General features: G+C 50.8%; 1 protein-coding gene across 1 annotated transcript in view; it reads right to left on the reverse strand.

Annotated features, from left to right (window-relative positions):
* Window positions 1-8,356: 8,356 nt before the first annotated feature.
* LOC116947110 (uncharacterized) overlaps window positions 8,357-24,830 on the reverse strand; it is a 40,493-nt gene continuing 24,019 nt past the window's right edge. The window contains exons 4-5 of the mRNA XM_076070484.1: window positions 15,739-15,919; window positions 8,357-13,261 (exon numbers count right to left, since the gene is read on the reverse strand). Of these exons, the coding sequence (XP_075926599.1) occupies window positions 12,033-13,261; window positions 15,739-15,919 (1,410 nt within the window). The 3' untranslated portion in view covers window positions 8,357-12,032. The remainder of the gene's footprint in view (window positions 13,262-15,738; window positions 15,920-24,830) is intronic.

Here is a 24,830-nt window from a genome sequence, read left to right on the forward strand (position 1 = left end):
TACAGCGCCATGACGATCCTTGCTGAATCGTTTGCAGCCGCGGTCACGGTTCGAGGCGGCCACGCTCGGCACCCACGCGTCCACTTGATGGGAGGGAGCAGTAACGCAAGCAGTGACCGTGGTGCGCGTTGTGTTCGGTGGTTCTAATACACGGGCTGGAGAAGAGATGGAGCTGATGCGGTAGGGGAGGATGTGGGGCTGAGTCCACTTGCCGATGACTGGTAACCAGCGGTGTCAAGATCGGCCTCTGTGGAGGAGGCTCGTTGAAGGACGCTGCTACTGGGCAGTTGGAGGCAGTCGCCCTCCAGCAGTAACGAAGGGCGGATGAGCGACGCTCACAACAACGAGCGGAGCGCCGGGTGGCTAAAACACAGCACGTTGGCACAGTAGGGGGCACAGGTGGTGCATCTACCAGTCATCTTAGCCAACCCATGGCACCATCTGGATCTGTCGCTAGTCCTCCTGTCAGCGAGCCTTCGACACTTAACGTGGCCTCAAAGTGCACTTGGCCTGGCACAGACGCCGTGGTGACGTCACCGTCACTGAGTTGCGAACGGCGGCTGCGTTGGTATAATGCAAAACTCGGGAGCGGTGGCGGAGCGGTTAGCAGCGCCGCGCTACGAATTCCGCCCACCCGAATTCGATTGCCGCCCAACGGTCAACACCAGTGACGATTTTATTCATCGGTCCTGAGCTTCCCCGCATTGCCATTTAGGGAGACAAAGACGGCCGAGCGTGGTGCTGGCAATCCATACGCCTTCTCGTGTGCCGTTCCGGACCTCCATAGCTGCCCGCGAACAGCACTTGCCCCAGAAGTCTGCTCAGCCTCAACGGGGGATCTTTGTGTTTGCTTTACGTACTGTGCCATTGCTACAGAGTTGGAACTCGTGTGCATATATTTGTTTAACAGTGCGCATTGCATTGGGACGAGTGTTGCAAGCGAGCACCTATGAAGGCCGGCACGCAGTACGATGTGGTGGTATCGTAGACTGCACTACACCCGGCCGCCTTTCTCTCCCCAGTGCTGATGTTTGCACACCGTATCGGGTGCTCATTTGTGGTTGAGTCGACCTAGGGGAGACCCAGTACCGGTTCCGATAGCCATTCCCTACCGCTGTTAGCCGCGGCCAAAAATGAAACTCATGGAGCCGGCCCGGGGGGCATGGTGCAGTGCGCTAACCACTGCGCCCACGACTCATCCTACAGCAACTTATAGATTTTAACAAAATCTTCAAAAATCTATCGAATGTTCTCTTTGATGAATGCAAAAAAGAGTAAACTCGCGTAAACTTGAACCTTTTCGTTTCTGCAACAGGCCGGTGGGCGGATGCGGGCTGCATTTCGCGTCGCGTGTCACGTACTGCCTCGCAGCAGTTTGGCCCAGCGACGTTAGGCCGGCGCAGCCTGTGCGCACGGAGGGCGCATCTGGCGCAGGCGAGAGCTGCCAACACATGTCCGGATTCGACCCCACGGAGGTTCCTTCTTCTCGCGCTGGAGCTCAACAAAGGCGACAGGCCGCGCGAGCCAGCGGTGCCGTATCTGCTCATCGCACGCGATCTCGCTCGGACCTTTTGCAACACCCTCGATGTTGCGGCGTGAACCTCTGAAGAACAAAACTATTGGCAATCGCTCCGCGTCATCTTCTTCCCCTTCCCCTAACCCGGTCCCAGTTTAATATCTCTCGGCGCGGCAGTTGAACCCTACGGTGGCACTTTTCTTAAAATGTCCCTCGGCCCACCGCTCCCTGCCGCCGTCGCTGCGCGCCCAGCAGGCTTAAGTGGGTAACGGCGCGGTCGATCCAGGTGCGCGTGTGGTGCGGGTCGACTGTGGGTACTTCCACCCAATCCGAAAAGTCTGCGTGGAGGGGTAGACCCAAAATATCCAGTAGAGGGGCTCTCTCGAGCTCCCTCTAGTTCACGGGGCTCGGAAACCAAATTAAAGGAAGAGCCATTTTCTGTTTAAATTCGGCAAAAAAGAAAAACAACCTCGATATTTCAAAAGCCACCTAGGAGCCAGGTGCGATTGGTGCATTGCAAGATGCTGAGAGAGGGGCGACGGGTTTGATGAGGTATTCAACCAGCAGTGGATCCTGGCTTATGAAGCTGAAGACGACGACGACGACGATGATGATGATGATACGAATTCATATTCTTGCTTCTTCCAGTCCACCGTGTCCCAAGGGCGCTCGATGCGACAGGATGATGAGGTGGACATTGCTGGCTGTCCTCTCTTGAGGGAGACCGACTCGAGAGGGCGCCGCTGAAGATTCGTCCCATCGATTTAAATCACCCCTTGGGTTCGGGGCGATGGGCAAAATCAGCGCGGTTAATGTGCGGCAGATGCAAATTGCCAATTTTGTTGGGGGTTTTTTTGGAGACGTGCGAGTGAGATACCGATTGCGAATTACAACTGCTATTAAATTACGCGAATTAATTCACGTGACCACATCGCCCGGAATGCGCCCGATTCCGCCACACACCCCGGAAGCTAAGCTGGGACTGAGCCTGGGTCGTGCTTGGGTGGGTGACCTCCATGCATCACAGGTGCTATCGGCGTTGTGGGAAATAGTGGACAGGGCAGCAACATCCATTGTGCTTCTGCACTCCTCCCACCTTCAATCCGTATTGGCCACTGCGGTGAAGTATGGTCAAAGTACGCAAGGCCTGGAGTGGCTCTCCATTCAGCAGTGGATTGACCAAAACGGGAATTTGAACAATGGCCATACTTGTTGTTTTATTACTTTTTGGTTTTATTCGGTAAAGTCACGTAGGTAAAACAGATTAAAATAAAATAAACCACCTGAAGACGGAAGCTTGCGTTGCCTCCGAAACGTCGTGTTTTAATTGTTTATTCTATTTTAATTTGTTTTACCTACGTGACTTTACCGAATGAAACCAAAGAGTATGAATCCTTGCAGTCACGAAAGCTTCAAATCTAGAATTGTTTTATTCTTATTATAGATAGGCGTGCGTTGCACTCCAGTGGTAGTGCCTTACGCCGACAATCTCTACTCCAAGCCGGCTTAACAAGCAGCGTTCCTGATAACGTCGAGTGCGTGTGCATCTCGCCTCTCCCGTGCCACCTGAGTTAGCGATCCTTACCTGTGAAACCAGCCAAGGCTAGCGAGACCGGCATACGCAAACACACGTTTCACCTCCGTCGTACACCGATCCGCCTCTCCACGTGAAACCCTTTCGCGTGCTTCTTACGCAACCCAACAGCGGTCCCGATTCAATACCAAGGCAAACCTCCGCGCCGGTTTCGACGCACGGTGTCTCATCAGCAGCGCCAGGCTCGCCGGAATCAATGCCGCTCAACAGCCAGATGTTCGGGAGTAAGGCGCCTCTCGTCTCAAAAATATGGCTCCTTGCTAAGACGCGCCCCAACATGTTTTTTTCCTTCTATAATTTGTATCACGCAAACCCGATCGTGACCACCGCACCAAACTATTTGTTTGATTTTTTGCAGAGCGCATATGGTTTGGGTCGTGGATGGGGCGAACGTCGTGGGGGGGGGGGGGGGGGTACAGGCAGGCAGGCGAGTGAGAGTGAAAGCGATGCTTCTGGCGGCTGCGGAGTGTTGGGACAGTGCCTAATGGAAAGGGGAAAAGGTAAACAGCGGAGCTGAACAAACTCGCCTCGGGAGCCGCGGATACGGGACGAGGACTGCAAACCAACCAGAAATGGGACCGGCTCAGTGCCACAGGTGCAGTTCTGTGGAGAGGGGGGGGGGTTGGGTCGGGTTTAGGAGGCCACGTTCGACTGGTTTGGTTGGCTAGTTAGTTAAGATAAAGCGGTAGAGTTAAAGGCGGTGATGGGTGGATGGTTTTGCAAGTTTAACACGTAGGCTTTCGCGACCAATATCATCCGCAAAAATTTTGTAAATGTCGTGGATTTGCTCTCCAACACACCGGTGTGCTGTACTGGTAACGAATTGGCAAGTTCTGTTTAAGTGACAACCCTTACTAGTTGGCTGTGTCGGGTAGCGGCGGGTTTTAACGACACATTTATATATTTACGCGATCTAACCCCAAAAAAAACCTATATTATGTTTTGGTAGATGTTTGAGGTTAGTTAGCAATCGTGGGTACTTAGGGTTAGGTATAGAGTTCGTACGCGTAGCTGATCGAATAGTTGGAAAGGGCTTGTAACTGGTTGGCTAGTTGGTTAGGATTAGGAGTCGAGCGAATGCTCGTGGCTGATTGGCTTATTGGTGAGCGCTAGTACTAGTAGCTGGTTAGATAGCTGGTATAGGATAGGGCTTGGCGAGTTGGTTAGGATTCCGGGTATAGAGCTGGTGTGAGTGGCTGATGGCGAGCTGGCTAGAAATATATAGCTAACACCAGTCGCACCTGCAGCCTCTAACCCAGTGACCTTGACCCTAACCCCTAACCTCATCTCAGGATATTCGTTGCACGCCCGCTTGGCAATTCTAGATTTAAAGCTTTCGTGACTGCAAGGATGCATACTCTTTGGTTATATTCGGTAAAGTCACCTTTGTGACTTTACCGAATAGAACCAAAGAGTATGGCCCGCTTGGCAGTTTTGTTGTTTAAATTAAAGGTACAGGGTGGTCCAGGTGTCTTGTGACTCCCCCCCCCCCCCCCGATTAATTGACCCCAAAATGTATTTTCTCCCTTGCTTATTTCTTTCTCTTTACACGCCCATTGGTATACGAAAAATTATTCAGTTTTAGAGAAATCAATTGGGGGTCACGCGACATCCGGACCACCGGACCACCGTGTAGAAATGCTCGTTTGCATTTCACATCGAAGCGATCAGTGCGCTCAGCTCATAACCTCTCTGGGAGGGGGCGGAGGTGCAGTAAAACAGGCTATCACTGTGTTGGGGGAAGCCAACCGTTGCTTGTTCCAAGAATACACTTGCACCTACCCCACAGGAATGTGGAATTTCCACCACTGGCTCTGGGCAGCGGAATCTAAGCAGCTGAGGTGGCTGCTCTGCTACCCGCTAGTTTGAGCAAGAAGACCACTTTGATTTTTTTGTTTTGGCCTCTTCGATGAGTGACCTGCAAGGTCACTCTTGGTCAAACTCGACCACACGCCAACCTGAACTGCCTCGCTCTGAATTCCCTTTTTCTCGTGTCCTCACGCCTCTATCCACCCCGCACCCACTCTGAACAATCTGCGTATTCACCAAATTATGCAGCCACACATCTTACCCAATCGTCAGCATCATCAGAAGCCATGTTTAATCCACTGCTGGATGAAGTCTTCCTCACGCCGTGCCAGTAGTGGAGGGTTGTTTGACCATACTTCACCACGCTACTCAGTGCGGCTTGGTGAATGCGGGGAAGCACAGTGACAAGTTCAGATATCACTCGCCGCTAGTGTTGTTAACTTTGGCGCGGAATCGAACTCGGGTTACTGGGTTTCGTAGCGCAGTGCGCCAGCCACTGCACCACCGCTCCACCTCGTATAACATAAGTTAAATTAAAAAAAAAATTCTTATGCATGTGATTTAAAAAATTGTAATCGCTATTAATAGATAAGACACGCGCCTACAACGCTTTATTTGAATAACCCGGGGAAAAGTGCATCTTACGCATCCTATTTAAGCGTGTATGTTTGTGACCAGATTTGCACAACTTCACCGACAGCGGGCCACATGTATGGAGGATGCGTCTTACTTTCTGGAGGGATCTCTCAGTCCAGAGCATGCGGTAAATGTTAGAACCCAGGTCAAGTATGCAGCCAGTCAGGCGCCTCACCCCCCCCCAACCTCTCCACGTGTGTCTGGAGAAGCCACGTGTGTTAAGCCTCACTCACCGCTCACACCGCCTGCATAGGTCAGGGGGGGTGGGGGGGGGGGTCTCCGGTTGGATGTCAGCCTAATTGGTGGCGATTCGAATTGGCGAGTTCGTCATTCAATTTAACACGTAGTTGTAGTAAGTAGGGCTTTCGAGACCAATGTGATCCATAATAGACTTTTTTTTTGCGGGGCGGTTAGATCACGTAAATATATAAATGTGTCGTTCAACCCGCCACCACCCGACGCAGCCAATTAGTAAGGGTCTGTCGCGTAAACAGAACGTGCCAATTCGTTCCTGGTACAGCACACCGGGTGTGTTGGGAGAGTAAAATCCGCAACATTTACAATTCGAGTCCGACGTTTCGCCGATAATTAGAACCAGCCTCATCAGGCGACCAGCCAGAATTGTGGATAAATTTTGGTCTGACACCTGCAGGCCAGCCAATAATGACGCCGTTCTCGTTCGCATGTATGTATGGATGGTGTAAGTTGACCTTTCTTCACACCGTACGTAGCCAACCGTGCTAATCAGAGGTGCCGGGGGAATCCTCCATGGAGTTTAAATTAAACACACTGTCTGGTGATGCACTGCGATGGCGGTTGGTATACGATGCACAGGTCACGTGCTATGAAGATGGGACAACGCCCGAAACGTCGCGTTTTTATTTGAAGGCAGTAGTTATTGACGTATGTTTAGATTTTTGTGTTTGTATGCAATCGATTCGGGGGGGGGGGGGGGCGGGTAAGAAATGGCTACGCCACGGTTAAATCGACCGGCAGGTCGCGTGTGGAGGGGTAAAGTGTGGGTATATCCACAAAATCTAGGAGAGGGAGCCCTCCATCCAGCAGCGGAGAAATCGTGACTCATGATGATTATTATCGTGCAATTCAAAGCTGAGGAGAGGCTAGCTCTGATGCAAATGTTTATCCTGTGTTCAATCTACCTTGAGACAATTCTTAGTAACTCATTATTTGCCTTCTGGCGTGCCTGGTTAAGGTGATTGTTGCTGTTGTTGTTTGACTTGCATTCCACTGGGATTTTTTGCACACAGCGTTGGTGTGCGGTGCTTTTTTTCAGGAATATTTTTTGCTGTTTTTTTCCCATGGATTTTCTGTTTGCACAGTCACACATAGTCACTTTAAGATGTGCCAGTTAAAAGGGTAAAACCTATTCCTATATCTTGTTTCTGGCAAAGGAGGTCTCATAATGTTTTTCTTGTTCGTGTTTTTTTTGTTTGTTGTGGTTGCACCCGATTCAAGAGCCGAATGGCTCACAGGGCTATACCAAAATAAACTGAACTAAAGAGTCGGGCTCGAGTGAGCGGAGCGAAGTTAGAATGGGCGGGGCTATGGCTTAAAGGGGCGGGGATAGGTTAGAATAGGCTGGGCTAAGGTTAGAATGGGCTGGGCTAGGGTCAGAGTGGGCGGGGCTATGTTAGAGTGAGAGGGGCTCGGGTTATAGTGGGCGGGGCTATATTAGAGTGGGCGGGGCTAGGGTTATAGAGTGAGCGAGGCTCAGCCAGAGTGGGAGGGGCTATGTTAGAGAAGGCGGGGGCTGTGTTCGAGTGGGAGGGGCTAGGCTTATAGTGGGCGGGGCTATGTTAAAGTAGGCGGGGCTAGGGTTATAGAGTGAGCTCGGCTCAGCCAGAGTGGGAGGGGGCTATGCTAGAGTAGGCGGGGCTGTGTTAGAGTGGGTGGGGCTCGGAGACCTCATGAGTCCAATTGGTTGAATGTCTTTCGCGAACACGTGCGTAGAGCGCCGCGCTGTGGATGAGCGGGTCTATGTCTGTGTGTGACCAACCTCGCTCAACTCCGGAGACGCCGCGAATTAACGATTCGATGACAAAAATATCGATTATTTACTTTTCATTAAATTTGTACCGTTTCGTGGATATACTTTATTAGGTTTTATTATCTGGACAGGGTTTGTCGCCTTGATTAGCCTCAATGCAATTATAGGAAATAATTTATATTAATCGTAAATGATGGACTATCATATTGATATAAGACTGTATATATAGTCGGCAACGTTTCGGCCAATGGCCCTTCTGCATAGCACATGAGTCCTAGACATATGACACGGGTCAGAAGCCTGCATGGGCATTCACCTACACGTGGAACAACAACTTTAATGTGCGTTAATAAGAGCGTAGAGGAGATGCATGTTGGGAATTGCATTTAGAGACAGAACGTAGGCACGCTCATGTGCATTGGAGAACATACGCATCTTGAATACAGCATAATACTGACCACCATGCGCCAATCTTGTGTCTCTAGCAGGTTTTGGGGGTGTTTTTTAAGGCTTATTTTGGCACAGGGATATCGCAGGGTCGGTCCCCTTGTGTACGGCTCAGAGTTCACTAGAAGGGAGAGTCTCAGAAACTTGCTGTACGATATCTCCTTCCGCAGAACCGTCCTCAAGTTTACAATTATCCGTATTGCTCGCGACGAGAGTTACAAAACGGATCCGCCCCGTGGCATGATACGACGCCCGATAGCGCAATTGGAGTAAAAAAAATTACACGCAAAAAAAATAAAACATCAAATCTCAAACCAACATCCAGCAACCAACCGCTCAATCACAATGCCAGCCTCCACGTTTTATTTTTTGTTCAAAATAGAATACGACCTCGCGCCTTCTCCACTTTGCTGTGCGCAGGGCGAGACCCGCATCAGCTCTGTGCCATCGTCACACGGAGCTAAGTGTGCGCGCTCGCACGGGAACACACCGGGCACGATGACATCGGCGACAAACAACGAAGCGATTATCCACATTCGATTATCCACATTCGATCGATCGACGAAATCGTCATCATCTGGCGGCGGGTGCGGCTACAAGGTTACGACCTGGCGTGCGACACTTGCGCTTAAACATTTGTTTTGATGCAAAGACGAAGATCCCCTCCACCCCCCCCCCCCCAGGGCTGCCTCCTTGTGTGGTCTCAGCGGCCTGTTGGGGTTAAGCGATGTGAGCAGAAACCGCGCGCGGCCGTCTTTGTCTTCCCAGCGGCCACCACCACCGCCGCCGCTCTCTCCACACCGCGACTACAGAAACTCATTTATGGCTGAGTCGACCCGAGAGGAGGCCCAGGAATGGGACCGGGTCCGGATATTCGTCACCGATGTTTTATGTCGGCCGTGAGCGGGGCGAGTGCGCCAACCGCTGCGCCACCGCTCCCAACTGAATGTGCACGCCACGCGCACACACACACGTACGTACACACACGTACGTACACGCACACACACACGTACACGCACACACGTACACGCACACACGCACACGGACACACGTACACGCACACGCGCACACACGAGGCGTATCCCGAGAGTAAATACCTCCTCATAAGTTTTTTTTTTTCCCGAAAACTGTTTTTAAATGTAAGCGACGCACAATCTCAGAGAGTAAGCAAGAGGCATCACCTGCGACGGTAATTCCCTCCGACGTGCGGAGTACATTTGTCGCAATTAAACGTAATTGGTTCAATTGTGGCCCATTTAAAATAATCACCGCACGTGTCGTAACAAAGTTAAAGAGGCATGGAACAATTCCGCGATTTAACGATGAAAACCCAACTCGATTATTACGATTGCTATAGATACACATCCCGTAATGTTGTGCGCGTGTCACCCTAAGTTACGTTACGATGTAAGCAAATTTTTTGCTAATATTACCGTTAGAGGCCGATGCGAACCCACGACACGGGACGAATGTGAAACGAAGGTGACGCGAAAATCGATAGATCATTGGCGGCGGGCAGTGAGCGTGGAGGGGAGCGGTGGCGCAGTGATTAGCACACGGCACTATGAAGCTGGCTAGATAAGTAAAATTCCCTGCAATGGCGAATATCAGTGGCGAGCGATATCTGAACCGGTCCTAGTCCCGACAGAACTGTACATTTTTAGCATCAGAATTAGAATATGTATTTATACTGGAGGAATCCGATGAGCTATAAAGCTCTTTTTACAGTGATAATACATTATATTACATTATATCATTACCATCGTTAAGTAGTAATCCACTGAAATAAGAAACGGGGGTTGTCCATAATGAGCTCAGCTTGGAATGTACCGGTTTGTTTGCTTCAAATATCTCAACTCGCAACCAGGGGCGGAGCCACAGGGGGGGGGCGGCTAGGTGGGGGGCTGGGGGGGTTTAGCCCCCCCTGAAATTTCGGGAAAGTCGGTAATCGGGACTACCGGAAATCCGGCTGCTGCAAAATGCTGCAGGCTGCCACCTCGTGCTGCCCTGCAGGCTGCCACCTTGTGTGCTGCCCTGCAGACTGCCACCTTGTGCTGCCACCTTGTGCTGCCCTGCAGGCTGCCACCTCGTGTTGCCACCATGTGCTGCCCTGCAGGCTGCCACCTTGTGCTGCCACCTTGTGTGCTGCCCTGCAGGCTGTCACCTTGTGTGCTGCCCTGCAGGCTGCTTGAGCGGCAGCCTTTCGAACTTATCGAACTTATTAGCCAAATCAGCGGTTCAGACCTATTAATAAACTCCCCGTTCAGATCTAATTCAATTTATTTTATACATTTGTGGCGCACCATTGGAAAACATAAACACTGGTTATCTCAGAATATTGAAGTCAGCCCCCCCCCCCAGTCAAAATCCTGGCTCCGCCCCTGCTCGCAACTCCAGCGCTGCGGAGAGGCGACGTTTGGTGGATCAGCCAGAGATACAGGGGGCACCACGGTGGCTAGGAGATGTTAACTACCTCGCAGAAAGGTATACGGGAGGTCGTGGGTTCGATCCCGACCCTGACGCCTGCTGTATATTTGGACTTTGCGTGTCTCTCTCCCCGTGGTCGCGTCGATTTTTATCGGGGTCTTCCGGTTCCCCCCCCCCCTCCACATTAAAAAAAAAACATGCGGTTCAGAGTATATATGGGCTGCTCTAAATATCCACGTGATAAAGCACTTCGTTGAGCTATCATTTGTGGCCAGGTCGCTTTGGAAAAATAACCACGCAGCTCAGTGGGCCTTACCTGGTAAAACAAAACATCGTTTCGTTTGGATTTGTGAAATTCCCCCCCAAAAAAACACAAAGTGGGTTGCGTTCATGGACCTCGTGTCTATATAGTGGCATCTACATAGTGCCATCCCCTCGCATGTACGCGCATACTCGATTTCTCCTGATTCATCAAATCGCTGCCAAAGAGCGTGACGTCAAAAGCACTCCTTAAATCAGACAATTAAACGATTGCGTAAAACGTCTCCATGCAGCAGGAAGGTTTTTTCGCCCGGGGTTAATAATTATGATTGGCATTTTAACCAGTCGCACGGGATGTGAGTAAAACAGGTGTCACCTCTTTTCAAGGTCTCGCACACGAACACGCACACTGCTGCTAGAGACGTTGTCGATAAGATGATGGCTGTATCAATTACGTGATAAACACAACGATATCATTAACAACAACAACAAAAATGAACTCCGTCGACAGAACATCACGCGTGAACTTAATTTCGAGAACATTTTCTCACATCACCTATTGAAAGCGCCCGATCTTTGAATCCAAGTTAATAACCCTACAAATACTTTCATGGGAGACCGCCTTGGGAAATACAATAATACATCGAAGGCTTGGGCAGCGAGGTGGCCAGACGGTGGCAGTAGAGCAAGCGGTTTCTTGAATCCATCGGTGCGGCGCTGTTGAGAGTTATCACCCCCCACCTCCCACCCCGCACCTTTGTATGTGTGGTGGACTTTGCTAGGTTTCCTCCCGCACGAAGCCAGACGCTCATGAACAACGCAGTTGGCCAAACATCCGAGATGTGGTAGGACCCCCTCTTGGAGAACGAGCCGAGATGCTCTGCGAGCCTCTCCATGGGTCCTTAAATAAAGGACGTTGTTATTTACTCTCTCGTCGTTATTCTTTTTACAATAAAACGACATCACGTTATTAATGAACAATGTTACGTGTGTTCTTACATTCCACGTACAATGCAATGTTTACATCTTTCCGCAAGCTGTCTTAAACACACACGTATATTATATTTATAATACATAAATAACTGAATACAGCACACACACATATATATAAGATACGTCACACACACACACATATATAAATATAAATGCAAACAACTTCGCGAATTAATCGATTGGTTAGTGCGGGTGCACGGGAATGTTTCTCGTTCCTGTTGTTGATTTCCTTGGTAACTCGTGGAGGTTGTGAATAACAATGCCACCGTTCTTAACATCACACTCGTCTCACTCCCCCAAACGAGTCCAACGTTCCTACCAACGTCAACCCCTGACCTCATTCACACCAGTTCGACTCGAGACCCGGGCGAGACAGCTGAGTCTGTGACCGCCTCCGGAGAGGAATCGACCCCCGCCTCGGACGCCGGGCTGACTGTGGTAGACTCAGGCCCTCGCAAGCATCCGGCGTGTCCGGTGCGTTCGCCGCTCTCTGCAAGTCCCCCAAGGTCGTCCTCTCGTGCGCCGCTCTCTTGTCGCTCGTCGCCGTGACGATCGACTCGTCCACCACCTCGTGCTCCATCTCCACCACTGGGTCCACCACCGCGTTTCCCTCTCGCACTATAATCACCTCGTCCACCACTACCACCACCACCACCATCGCTCTCTCCTCGTCCCTCCCGATCATCACCGAGTCCACCACCACTCTCTGCACGTCTCCCATTTTCATCACCTAGTCCACCAAACGCACCGTCTCCTCTCCCACTATGATCATCATCATCCTCCTCCTCCTCCTCATCATCCTCATCATCACGTAAACCACCACCGCTCTCCCTTTGTGCACCAGCTTCACCATCCCCAGGGCCACTCCCACCGCTCTCTCCTCGTCCGCCCTGATAATCACCTCGTCGACCAGCGCCCGCTCCTCGCCCTCCTCTCCCACTCTGATCGTCATCTCGTCCACCACCACCACCGCCATCATCACCACCGCTACCACCACCAGTTCCCCTCGCTGCACCACCGTCACCATCCCCCGGGCCACCACCGCCGCTCTCTCCCCGACCACCCCCTCGTCCACCCCCTCGTCCACCCTGATCGTCCACTCCACGTCCACCGCTCTCCACGCCTCCACCCTCGTCTCCGCGTTGCTGGACGCGAGCGCTGTGTTCCACGGCGCGCGCGCGCAGCGCGGCGATGCTGCTCTCCCTCCTCTCCTCGCGCCTCCACCTCTCGTCGCCCTCCCGCCTCGGCCCAGCCGGGGTCGGGGTATCCCCTCGCTCCCCTCGCTCCCCACGGTCCGCTCGGTCCCCTCGGTCGTCTCTATCCTCGCCGCCGCCGCCGCCACCGCTGGGCCCTCTGCCGCTCCTCCCCTTGGGGTGGTGGTGCTGATGATGATGGTGGTGGTGGCGACGCGGGTCGCCATCCGATCTCGCCACCGCTGCCATCGCCGCCGCCGCCACCGCAGAGTGAGACGGGGGGCCCCGGGTGTCGCAGGGGTCTCCCGGGGGGCTCGGGACCCCGTCCCGCGCCACCTCGTATTTGCTGACCCCCTCCATGGATTTCCTGTGCATGGCTACACCACGAACCGCGCGCCACGGGGAGCGTGGCGTTAGTCCGGACCGGGACTCGAACCGCGGTACCCTCCAAGTCGTCGGCGACGACACTGGTGGAATTTTTCCACCCGAGATTTTGTTTTATTATTTCGTTCGCAGCCCCCTCTCAGTCCACGTGTCGACCCATGGAGCTGCGTGTTACCTTGCAGCGGCGTGGCTTACGCTGACCCTCGCTCGTTTAAAAGGAGAACGGGAGCATGAGCGTAACGTCGATGTCGTACAAGTCGAGAGCCAGTCATATTTACACGTTGGTTTTACGCAGTGGTCACGCGGGTTTACGAAGTGCTCGAGAGGCCACTCTGCCGCCAGATCCAAGCTTCAATACTGACTCACCCACTCACTCACCCACTCACTCATCCACTCACTCATCCACTCACTCACATACTCACCCACTCACTCACATACTCACTCACATTCTCAACCATTCACTCATCCACTCACTCACTCATGTACTTATCCACTTACTCATCCACTCACTCACATACTCATCCACTCACTCATTCACTCACTCACTCATCCACTCACATACTCACCCACTCACTCACATACTCACCCACTCACTCATCCACTCACTCACTGACATACTCACCCACTCACTCATCCACTCACTCACATACTCACCCACTCACTCATTCACTCAATCACATACTCACCCACTCACTCATTCGTTCACTCACTCATCCACTCACTCATTCACTCACATACTCACCCACTCACTCACATACCCACTCACTCATCCACTCACTCACATCCTCACCCACTCACTCATCCACTCACTCACATACTCACCCACTCACTCATCCACTCACTCACCCACTCACTCACCCACTCACTCACTCACCCACTCACTCATCCACTCACTCGGTAAATCCTTCTATTCCTCTCCGCGTCTATGCCCCTACACTAAGGACTCTGTGTACATTGACTGCGATGCATTTCTCAACGGGCGTTGAGCGACCCGGAAAATATTTGAGGATTGTTTCTAAACTGGCGGTGGCTTCAGTTTTTAACGGGCGAATGAATAAACAAAATTAAACATACTTGAATTTGAGTGGTGACACCCTAATGTTCACACGTATGCAAAAAAAGCATTCCACTATCATTTTCACGTAGAAAATTGGATGGAATAAAAAATCCTCTTTGTGATTCTCGCACTAAATTACCCCAAAATTTTAGTTTTTGCTGTTGTTTTTCGCTCGAGTAAGTTTAGTTTATAATGCGCGATGTTTGTGTGTGTGGCCACTGCGCGTTCGCGTGTGATGATGATGATGTCATTGTCACGTGCGCACGCGTCACAAAGGGCACGTGTTCCTGCGTGTGATTTATAGCGACTGTCGACGGCGGCATCGACGGTGAATGTCGAATCTGCTTAATTGTTTTTTGCTGGCGAAAGGTCTGTTTATTGTGCAAAACAAAAAGGTAAAACAAAAATATATATATGTTAGTTATTGCCAGTACAAGTATTTCTTTTTATGTATATGTATATAGTACTTTAGATCAATAAACGTCTAAATCTTGATTTGAAGCTTTCGTGACTGCAGGAATCCATACTCTTTGGTTCTTGCGGTAAAGTCACGTGGGCAGAAAAATAAAATAAATCACGACGTTTCGGGCGCAACACAAGCTGTCCATCATATATAGTTCCATGCCCAACTCGGGCGTCTTTCAGACACAATAAACGTCTTTTTTATTCATTGTCAGTGTATTCATGCATTATTTAGCCTGTTAGCTTCCTGTGTAAAATAATGGCAATACATCCCAAGGTCGTTATATCTTGAAGCTTCTTTCTTAATTATCGAATAAACGCATATCGCGGCATTACCGCAAGCACATTTTGCATCTCGATATTCTTGTGTATTGGCGGGGTGTGGGTAGGGGGATCATCTGAACGGATCAACCTGCCCGTGTACTTTGCGCGCGCGTGCGTGCATGCGTGCGCGTGCGTGCGTGAGTGTGTGTGTGTGTGCATGTGTGTGCGTGTGCGTGCGTGTGCGTACGTGTGCATGCGTGTGTGTGTGCGTGCGTGTGTGCGCGTGTGCGTGCGTGCGTGTGCGCGCGTGTGTGCGTGCGTGTGTGCGCGTGTGCGTGCGTGTGTGTGTGTGCGTGCATGTGCGTGCGTGTGTGCGTGTGCGTGTGTGCGTGCGCGTACGTGTGCGTGCGTGCGTGCGTGTGTGCGTGCGTGCGTGCGCGCGTGCGCGCGTGCGCGCGTGTGTGTGCATGCGTGCGTGCGGGGTGTGTGCGTGCGTGTGCGTGCGTGTGCGTGCGTGTGCGTACGTGTGCATGCGTGTGTGTGCGTGCGTGCCTGTGCGCGCGTGTGCGTGCGTGTGCGTGTGTGCGTGCGTGTGCGTGCGTGTGTGCGTGTGTGCGTGGGTGTGTGCGTGTGTGCGTGCGTGCGTGCGCGTACGTGTGCGTGCGTGCGTGCGTCACGGTCACCCACCGAGGAGCCAGGGCGCGCACGAGTCCATGACCCCGTCCTTGGCGGAGTGCAGGATCGACTCCGGGAGTGGGATGGAGTGTCTCACCATGGCGCCGTACAGACCGTACTCGGCCATCACGCTGCTGCGGCCCCAGCACTTCTCTCTCTTGCGCCACTTGGCTCGGCGATTCTGAAACCACACCTGGCGCGACGTTTCATTATCATTATGTACATTATTACGTATTGCTATCATTATACTCATTACATTATTGTCATCATTATTAACGACATTTTCCTAATATCATCAGCTTATTGGAGAATATATTGAGTACATTGATTATATTGATGTAAATTTTGATGTAAAAGCTTTCGTGACTGCAGGGATTCATATTCTTGGTTCTTTCGGTAAAGTCACCAAGTAGAAGGGAAACAATAAAATGATAAAAATATCAAACAATAAAATTCCCTTCTACGTGACTTTACCGAAAGAACCAAGAATATATATTGATGTAGTTTATATTTAGTTCTTTCACATCGGTTTATTGTATGATTGTTGGGTAGTTGCAGTTATTTAGCGTCAATATACTAAATGCCTCTGTTGATATGTAAACTCTGACTTTAACATAGCCACTTCCGTGACCAGTTACATGCTAATTCCTCACACTAACATCATGCTAATCTCCCAGTTTCATGCTAATTTCTGACTTTAACACCCTGCTAATCCAACACATTAACACAGCTACTTCAATGCTAAATTATTCTGTTGATATGTAAACTCCTTTGTCAAGGCGCTCTGCTCCTCCCACCCAGCTTAAAAGACGCTGCCAAGCTTAGCAGTATTCATTGGAGCGCTGTCTTTCCAACAGTTCTGTTTCTTCACCTGTAGAAGGCTACTTGTGTTGTGGCCGAAACGTCGTGAGAAATGTATTTTATTATGTTTTATTTCTTATTATTTTATTATTTCCCTTCTACTTGGTGACTTTACCGAAAGAACCAAGAAGATGAATCCCTGCAGTCACGAAAGCTTTAAATCGAAATCATTAGAACCACTATTATATAATTATCATCATTATCAGCATTATTATATCATTATGTACATTATTACGTATTATATGATTGCGTCATGAAGATTGATCATATTATTATAATTATCATTATTATCATCATCATCATGATTATTACGCACGGTATTATGTACGACTGTTAATGATCGAGATCCCGTTGTTGCTCTGCAACGGAACATCAGACACACAGATGTCATCGTGTTGGCGTTCCCCCGCTCCTCCGATGAGCACGGTTGGCTACGTACGGTGCGAAAGAAGTTCAACATACAACGCTCTTCTCACTATCCGCCTGTACTTGGAGCACTAAAACGAATCTGCCTGCTTCTTTTTTTAACAGAGCAATAATACAAACGGCAAGATAATATGCATTGTGAGATATTTTTGTTAATACATCAAAGCTGTCAACCCGTACGGTTTACCCCGCATTCCTGTACAGGGAAATTGAGTTATTCAGGTACATACGACGTACAGCCGTTTCAATACGGGCACAAACTAATGATTTCGTCCATTTGTGTTTCTCCCTTGTGATGGGACTTTGTAGGATTGAACGTTACGATTCCTAAGGGCACGGAGTGACCAATGAGGTCTGAATTGGTCTGTAATAAGGTAGGGCACTGATGACGGGTTGACAGGTATGATATAGCCTGCATTCTCAAACTAAAGTATTCGATTTAAACGAAATCATCATAAATGACTGGACAGAGCCTGTTTGCTGTACTGCCCTCTGCTGGTCATCTCACGTGTCCGTGCGACGGGGTTTTTGTTATGGTTGCCGTTCAGGTGAGCGTGCACTCGTGCAAGTGAGGGATGCTTGAAATGCCCCAGTCTCGAGAGGGCAAGCAACTCGGAAGCTCGGGACAAACACAAACATGCACACGGTATCATCGTCAATCATCAGCCACGATTTATCCACTGCTGGATGAATGCCTACACCAGCGTCGCGCCCACCGTGATACGCGCAAAATAACAACAGCAAAACTCGACGCGTTCGTCCCTAACACTGCACGTGGAACACATCTATAATAGGCGACGTTTCAAGCTGATGGGGTGGATAAGAAGTGTCGAAGAATGATGAGAATTACATTATTACGAGAGATGTTTGTGTGTTTGTTCGAGAGCCGAGTCTTCCTTTGACCGGGGCGAATTCCCCACGAAATTAAACGAATGGCAATGAAGGACGAGAGCGGCGGGCCTCGTTAACGGCTTGGCCAAATGGGGTCCCTTGGCTTGGAATTCTACTCAATCAATCAAATAAATCAATCAAATAAATCATTTAAATCAATCAAAGTTCATCAGACGTCCGTTTCCTCTGACGCGTTTTCGGAACGCATTGAATGTGGTTGTCTCCGTGACAAACTGGACACCGCGTGGAGGGCGGCCCATGCCAATCTTCTTATCGTATCATCAACGCGCGTTTAACAACAATATTTACACAAGCAAGTCAACTGCAATCGACGAATTTCAGCCAACTGATATTTTGTTGTGTGGATATTTATAAAACTACATTACGCAATTATATTACTACCTGGGATGGTAGTGATGATGCATATTACTGTGTTGGGTTTATTTTGAATTATGAATTATAATCTAGATTTGAAGTTATGAATTATAGTTCGCTGATGAGTCCTGTTCAGGACGATGCTGGCCCACTGTAGTTCGGAATTAGAATATTTATTGATACTGGAAGAATCCGATGAGCCATGAAGCTTTTTTTCGCTGATGTCCAGTTGTCTATCACTGCATCACTGCCGCTGCTGCCAGATTGTCACATTTGCTGAACGTTACAGTGATGACGATCTAAAAGAAGAGGACCACAATGCAGTTCTTCAGGAAATGCTGATCAAATCTAGATTGAAACGCTGATCGTTTTTGCATAATGCACAAAGGCTGTGTGCTTTTTTTTTACACGCGTCTCTGTGTTGTTTAAAACTGATGGATTATATATCGTCTAGCTCCCTATCATAATGTCCTTGAGATAATAATATTGATATTTTATCATGGGATACTATTTTGTTTTGAAACGATGATAATGCTGCAGCCACGGTGGCGAGATGTTTACTACCTCGCCTGGTATACACGGGGCGCGTGGGTTCGATCCCGACCCCAGCGCCTGCATATTTGGAGCTTGCACCTTCTCACCGTGGTCGCGTGGATTTTTCTCCGGGTCAGCCGGTTCAGAAACACGCGTTTACAGTATTTGTCTGAGCTATCATTTGTGATCGCTCAGTGGGCCTTACCTGGTAAAATAAAAATAATAATTTCGTTTTAGTTTAATTTGCTGCTGACGCTGCTGATAATGACGATATTGTACGCACACTAATAGCAACAACAACAATACAAATGTAACAATGTTAGTATTAGATGAGTCGTTCTCTGAAAACATGTGGGGTGGAAGTGGTCTAGGGGTGAACGTGCTTCACTACGAACCCGGCGACCCGAGTTCGATTCCTGCTCACGGCCAACACTAATGACGATTATCTGAACCGGTCCTGGGCCTCCCCTGGGTCGACTCAGACTCAAATGAGTACCTGGTGTGGTGTGTAAACATCGCCACTGGGGAGACAAAGGCGGTCGGGCGTGGTGTTGGCCACCCACCCTCTCGTGCGCCGTGCCGGCCTTCATAGGTGCTCGCTAACAGCACTTGCCCCTACAGTCTGTGGGTCTTTGTGTGTTGTCACTGAAAAAATACTGTTTTGAGATTATGATATTCGGAACTATAGATCAGGCCGCCGCTGTTCCCGCTGATGTATACAAAGAATAACATGAATATATAATGAAACCTACATCACTCTGATTAATGCACTAATCTCACCACGGCACGCCCACAAAGAGACCAGCCACTCATCTCATACATCCACAGCACACACACATGCACACACATACACACTGCACCCACCACAAAGACAAATACCCCCTCCCAGGGACTGTTAGGGTAAGTGCTGTTTGCGAGCAGATATGAAGAAGGCCTGCACTGCACAACAAGGGAGCGGGTGGCCAACACCACTCCCGGCCGCCTTTGTCTCCCCAGTACTGATGGGTTGTGTTTTAACACACCACCGCCTCAAGTACTTATTTAAGGCTGAGTCGACCCAGGACACACACACACCATTCACCCGCCACGACACACAGAGCACACAAGTCACCAATCACAAAAGTCAAAGATCCCCCATATAGCCTTTTAACAAACTGTTGTTGGGGCAAGTGCTGTTTGCGAGTAGCACCTATGAAGACCGGCACGGTGCACGAGTGGGTGAGTGTGTGGGTGACACACGAGTGGGTGAGTGTGTGGGTGGCACACGAGTGGGTGTGTGGGTGACACACGAGTGGGTGAGTGTGTGGGTGGCACACGAGTGCATGAGTGTGTGGGTGGCACACGAGTAGGTGAGTGTGTGGGTGACACACGAGTGGGTGAGTGTGTGGGTGGCATTCGAGTGGATGAGTGTGTGGGTGACACACGAGTGGGTGAGTGTGTGGGTGGCACACGAGTGGGTGAGTGTGTGGGTGGCATTCGAGTGGATGAGTGTGTGGGTGACACACGAGTGGGTGAGTGTGTGGGTGACACACGAGTGGGTGTGTGGGTGACACACGAGTGGGTGTGTGGGTGACACACGAGTGGGTGAGTGTGTGGGTGACACACGAGTGGGTGAGTGTGTGGGTGACACACGAGTGGGTGAGTGTGTGGGTGGCACACGAGTGGGTGAGTGTGTGGGTGACACACGAGTGAGTGTGTGGGTGACACATGAGTGGATGAGTGTGTGGGTGGCACACGAGTGGGTGAGTGTGTGGGTGACACACGAGTGGGTTAGTGTGTGGGTGGCACACGAGTGGGTGAGTGTGTGGGTGGCACACGAGTGGGTGAGTGTGTGGGTGGCACACGAGTGGGTGAGTGGATGACACACGAGTGAGTGAGTGTGTGGGTGACACACGAGTGGGTGAGTGTGTGACACACGAGTGAGTGAGTGTGTGAGTGGCACACGAGTGGGTGAGTGTGTGGGTGCCACACGAGTGGGTAAGTGTGTGGGTGGCACACGAGTGGGTGAGTGGGTGACACACGAGTGAGTGAGTGTGTGGGTGACACACGAGTGGGTGAGTGTGTGAGTGACACACGAGTGGGTGAGTGTGTGGGTGGCACACGAGTGGGTGAGTGTGTGAGTGACACACGAGTGGGTGAGTGTGTGGGTGACACACGAGTGGGTTAGTGTGTGGGTGGCACACGAGTGGATGAGTGTGTGAGTGACACACGAGTGGGTGAGTGTGAGGGTGGCACACGAGTGGGTTAGTGTGTGGGTGACACACGAGTGGGTGAGTGTGTGGGTGACACACGAGTGGGTGAGTGTGTGGGTGACACACGAGTGGGTGAGTGTGTGGGTGACACACGAGTGGGTTAGTGTGTGGGTGGCACACGAGTGGGTGAGTGTGTGGGTAACACACGAGTGGGTTAGTGTGTGGGTGGCACACGAGTGGGTGAGTGGATGACACACGAGTGGGTGAGTGTGTGGGTGGCACACGAGTGGGTGAGTGAGTGGATGACACACGAGTGGGTGAGTGTGTGGGTGACACACGAGTGGGTGAGTGTGTGGGTGACACACGAGTGGGTGAGTGTGTGGGTGGCACACGAGTGGGTTAGTGTGTGGGTGACACACGAGTGGGTGAGTGGATGACACACGAGTGGGTGATTGAGTGGGTGACACACGAGTGGGTGAGTGTGTGGGTGACACACGAGTGGGTGAGTGAGTAGATGACACACGAGTGGGTGAGTGTGTGGGTGACACACGAGTGGGTGAGTGTGTGGGTGACACACGAGTGGATGAGTGTGTGGGTGGCACACGAGTGGGTTAGTGTGTGGGTGACACACGAGTGGGTGAGTGGATGACACACGAGTGGGTGATTGATTGGGTGACACACGAGTGGGTGAGTGTGTGGGTGACACACGAGTGGGTGAGTGAGTAGATGACACACGAGTGGGTGAGTGTGTGGGTGACACACGAGTGGGTGAGTGTGTGGGTGGCACACGAGTGGGTGAGTGGATGACACACGAGTGGGTGAGTGTGTGGGTGACACACGAGTGGGTGAGTGAGTGTGGGTGACACACGAGTGGGTGAGTGAGTGTGGGTGACACACGAGTGAGTGAGTGAGTGTGGGTGACACACGAGTGGGTGAGTGTGTGGGTGTCACACGAGTGGGTGAGTGTGTGGGTGGCACACGAGTGGGTGAGTGGATGACACACGAGTGGGTGAGTGTGTGGGTGACACACGAGTGGGTGAGTGTGTGGGTGACACACTCACTCACACAGAGTCACCCACGGCTCGCACAATTGACCCTCGGCGCTGTACTCCCCGTTTGGGCACGGGGCTGACTCGACCCCACAATTATTTATTTTATTTTATTTTTTAAAAAAAGGTCTTCAGAGACAGGAAACAGATTGGCATAGCCACAGATGGCAACGCGCTGGCTTCGGCAACCCGAGGTGGGAGGGAGGGAGGGTGGGGGGTGGGAGGGAGGGAGTGAGCCACAGGGGAGGCATTGACAGGCGACGCGAGACGGCGCTGATGGGGGCTGAGGGATTGGAGTTATGGGCGACGGTGGTGGTGGCAGGTGTCTGTGCCGTGGATGTCGACCGCGATGATTGCCGCTGCTCTTGTTGCTGCTGATGACCACGAAGATTGCCAACGCGGTCATTTAGTATTCGATACGGTGTTGATTAAAGAACCACCGGTTCCTGTTACGATAATGATGGTTGCTGCTGATGTTGATAATGGAACACTAGGTAATTGTAGTAATGCTGCTGTTTGACAATGATGACGATGATGGAGAAGATGATGATCCATGGAGCTATACAAAACGATATTTACGTTGCTGCTGAGCATGATCGTGAGAGCTGTGTAGCTGCTGCTGCTGCTGCTGCTCCTGTTGCTTCTTAGTCTGTTGCTGCTGCTGCCGCTTGCTGATGATACTGCAGACAGGTTGGAGGAGTGTAGCAAGATTACCGGCAGCAGTCGCGGCCCTGGACAGTGACGGCAGCAGCAGCAGCCACAGCCGCCGCCGCCTTTCCTACCGCTCGGCTGTTCTCGGGAAGAGCAAGAGGTGGAAAGGAAGAAAAAAAATTAATTTGCCTTCAAATCAATGGAGCGGTGTTGGACGGCGGCGTGGCAATTACCACGGGAAATTACCGCGGGCACACACGGAGGTGGGGGTGCAGTGGGTGGGGGGCTGCTGTTGTGGGGGGTCGTCGTGAGGGAGCAGAGGAGCGGTGGCGCAGCGGTTAGCGCCGCGCTGCGCTACGAACCCGGCGGCCCGAGTTCGATTCACGCTCACGGCCAAACACCGGTGACGATTGTCTGAACCGGTCGTGGGCCTCGCCTAGGTCGACTCGGCCTCAAATTACTATCTGGTGCGATGTGTAACAAAAGAAAAGCATTGCGACTAGGGATACAAAGGCGTCCGTGAGTGGTGCCGGCCACCCACCGCCTCGTGCACGCTGACGACCTTCATAGGTACTGCTACTCGCTAACAGCATTTGCACTCACAGTCTGTTAAGGCTATAAGGTTTTTTTATTTGTACGCGTATGCCCACGGCCAACACCAATGACGATTATCTGAACCTGTCCTGGGCCTCCCATGGGTCGACTCAGCCTCAAATGAGTACCTGGTGCGATGTGTAAACATCGCCACTAGGGAGACAAAGGCGGCCGGGCGTGGTGTTGGCCACCCACCCCCTCGTGTGTGTCGTGCCGGCCTTCATAGGTGCTCGCTAACAGCACTTGCCCCAACAGTCTGCTCAGGCTACACGGGGGATCTTTGTCTTCGTATTGAGGGAGTGAGAGAGCTGCTCCTCACCACCACCACCACCATAACCCTGCCACCCCAACCACAACTACTCCTCCCATCCTTAACAGCCACTCAACGCAACCAACAGCTTCTACCCCCTCCCTCCCTCTCCCAAACAAAATATGCTTCATTTCACACTGGTCCAAGGTGGACGTGAACAGGCGGCACGTGACTCGTAGTCGCAGCCATGATAGCGAGGGGTATACTCGACGTGGTGTGCCGCGTGAGAAAAATAATAATACATCTTAACCCCCCCCCCCTCCACTTTGCGCAAGAGCGCAGAAGCGTGGTCACCACATCTACGCCCCCTCTATACAAGGAACGAAACAGGAGGACTACTCCACAAATCTGGCTGTCGCCTGATGAAGCTGGTTGTAATTACTGGCGAAACGTCGTACTCAGATTGTAAATGTTGTGGCTTGGCTCTCCAACACACCGGTGTTGCTGTACTATACACTACTATACACCACTACTATACACTACACTATACACTACACACTACACCACTATACACTACACCACTATACACCACTATACACTACACCACTATACACTACCATACACCACTACTATACACTACACTATACACTACTATACACCACTACTATACACTACACTATTACTATACACTACATCACTATACACTACACTATACACTACACTACTATACACTACACTATACACTACACACTACACCACTATACACTACACTACTATACACCACTACTATACACTACTACTATACACTACACCACTATACACTACACTACTATACACCACTACTATACACTACACCACTATACACTACACTATACACTACACTATACACTACACTATACACTACACCACTATACACTACACTATACACTACACTATACACTACACCACTATACACTACTATACACTACACCACTATACACTACACCACTATACCCTACACCACTATACACTACACCACTATACACTACACCACTATACACTACACCACTATACACTACACCACTATACACCACACTATACACTACACCACTATACACTACACTATACACTACACTATACACTACACCACTATACACTACTATACACTACACTACTATACACTACACTATACACTAGTGCTGTACTAGTGACGAATTGGCCACGTTATGTTTACGTGACAACCCTTACTAGTTGACTGTGACGGGTGGTGGCGGGTTTTAACGACACAACATTTATATATTT

Source organism: Petromyzon marinus, chromosome 29, assembly GCF_048934315.1.
Source record: "Petromyzon marinus isolate PM22_M1 ecotype Great Lakes invasive population chromosome 29, UKy_Petmar_22M1.pri1.0, whole genome shotgun sequence".
Taxonomy (NCBI): domain Eukaryota; kingdom Metazoa; phylum Chordata; class Hyperoartia; order Petromyzontiformes; family Petromyzontidae; genus Petromyzon; species Petromyzon marinus.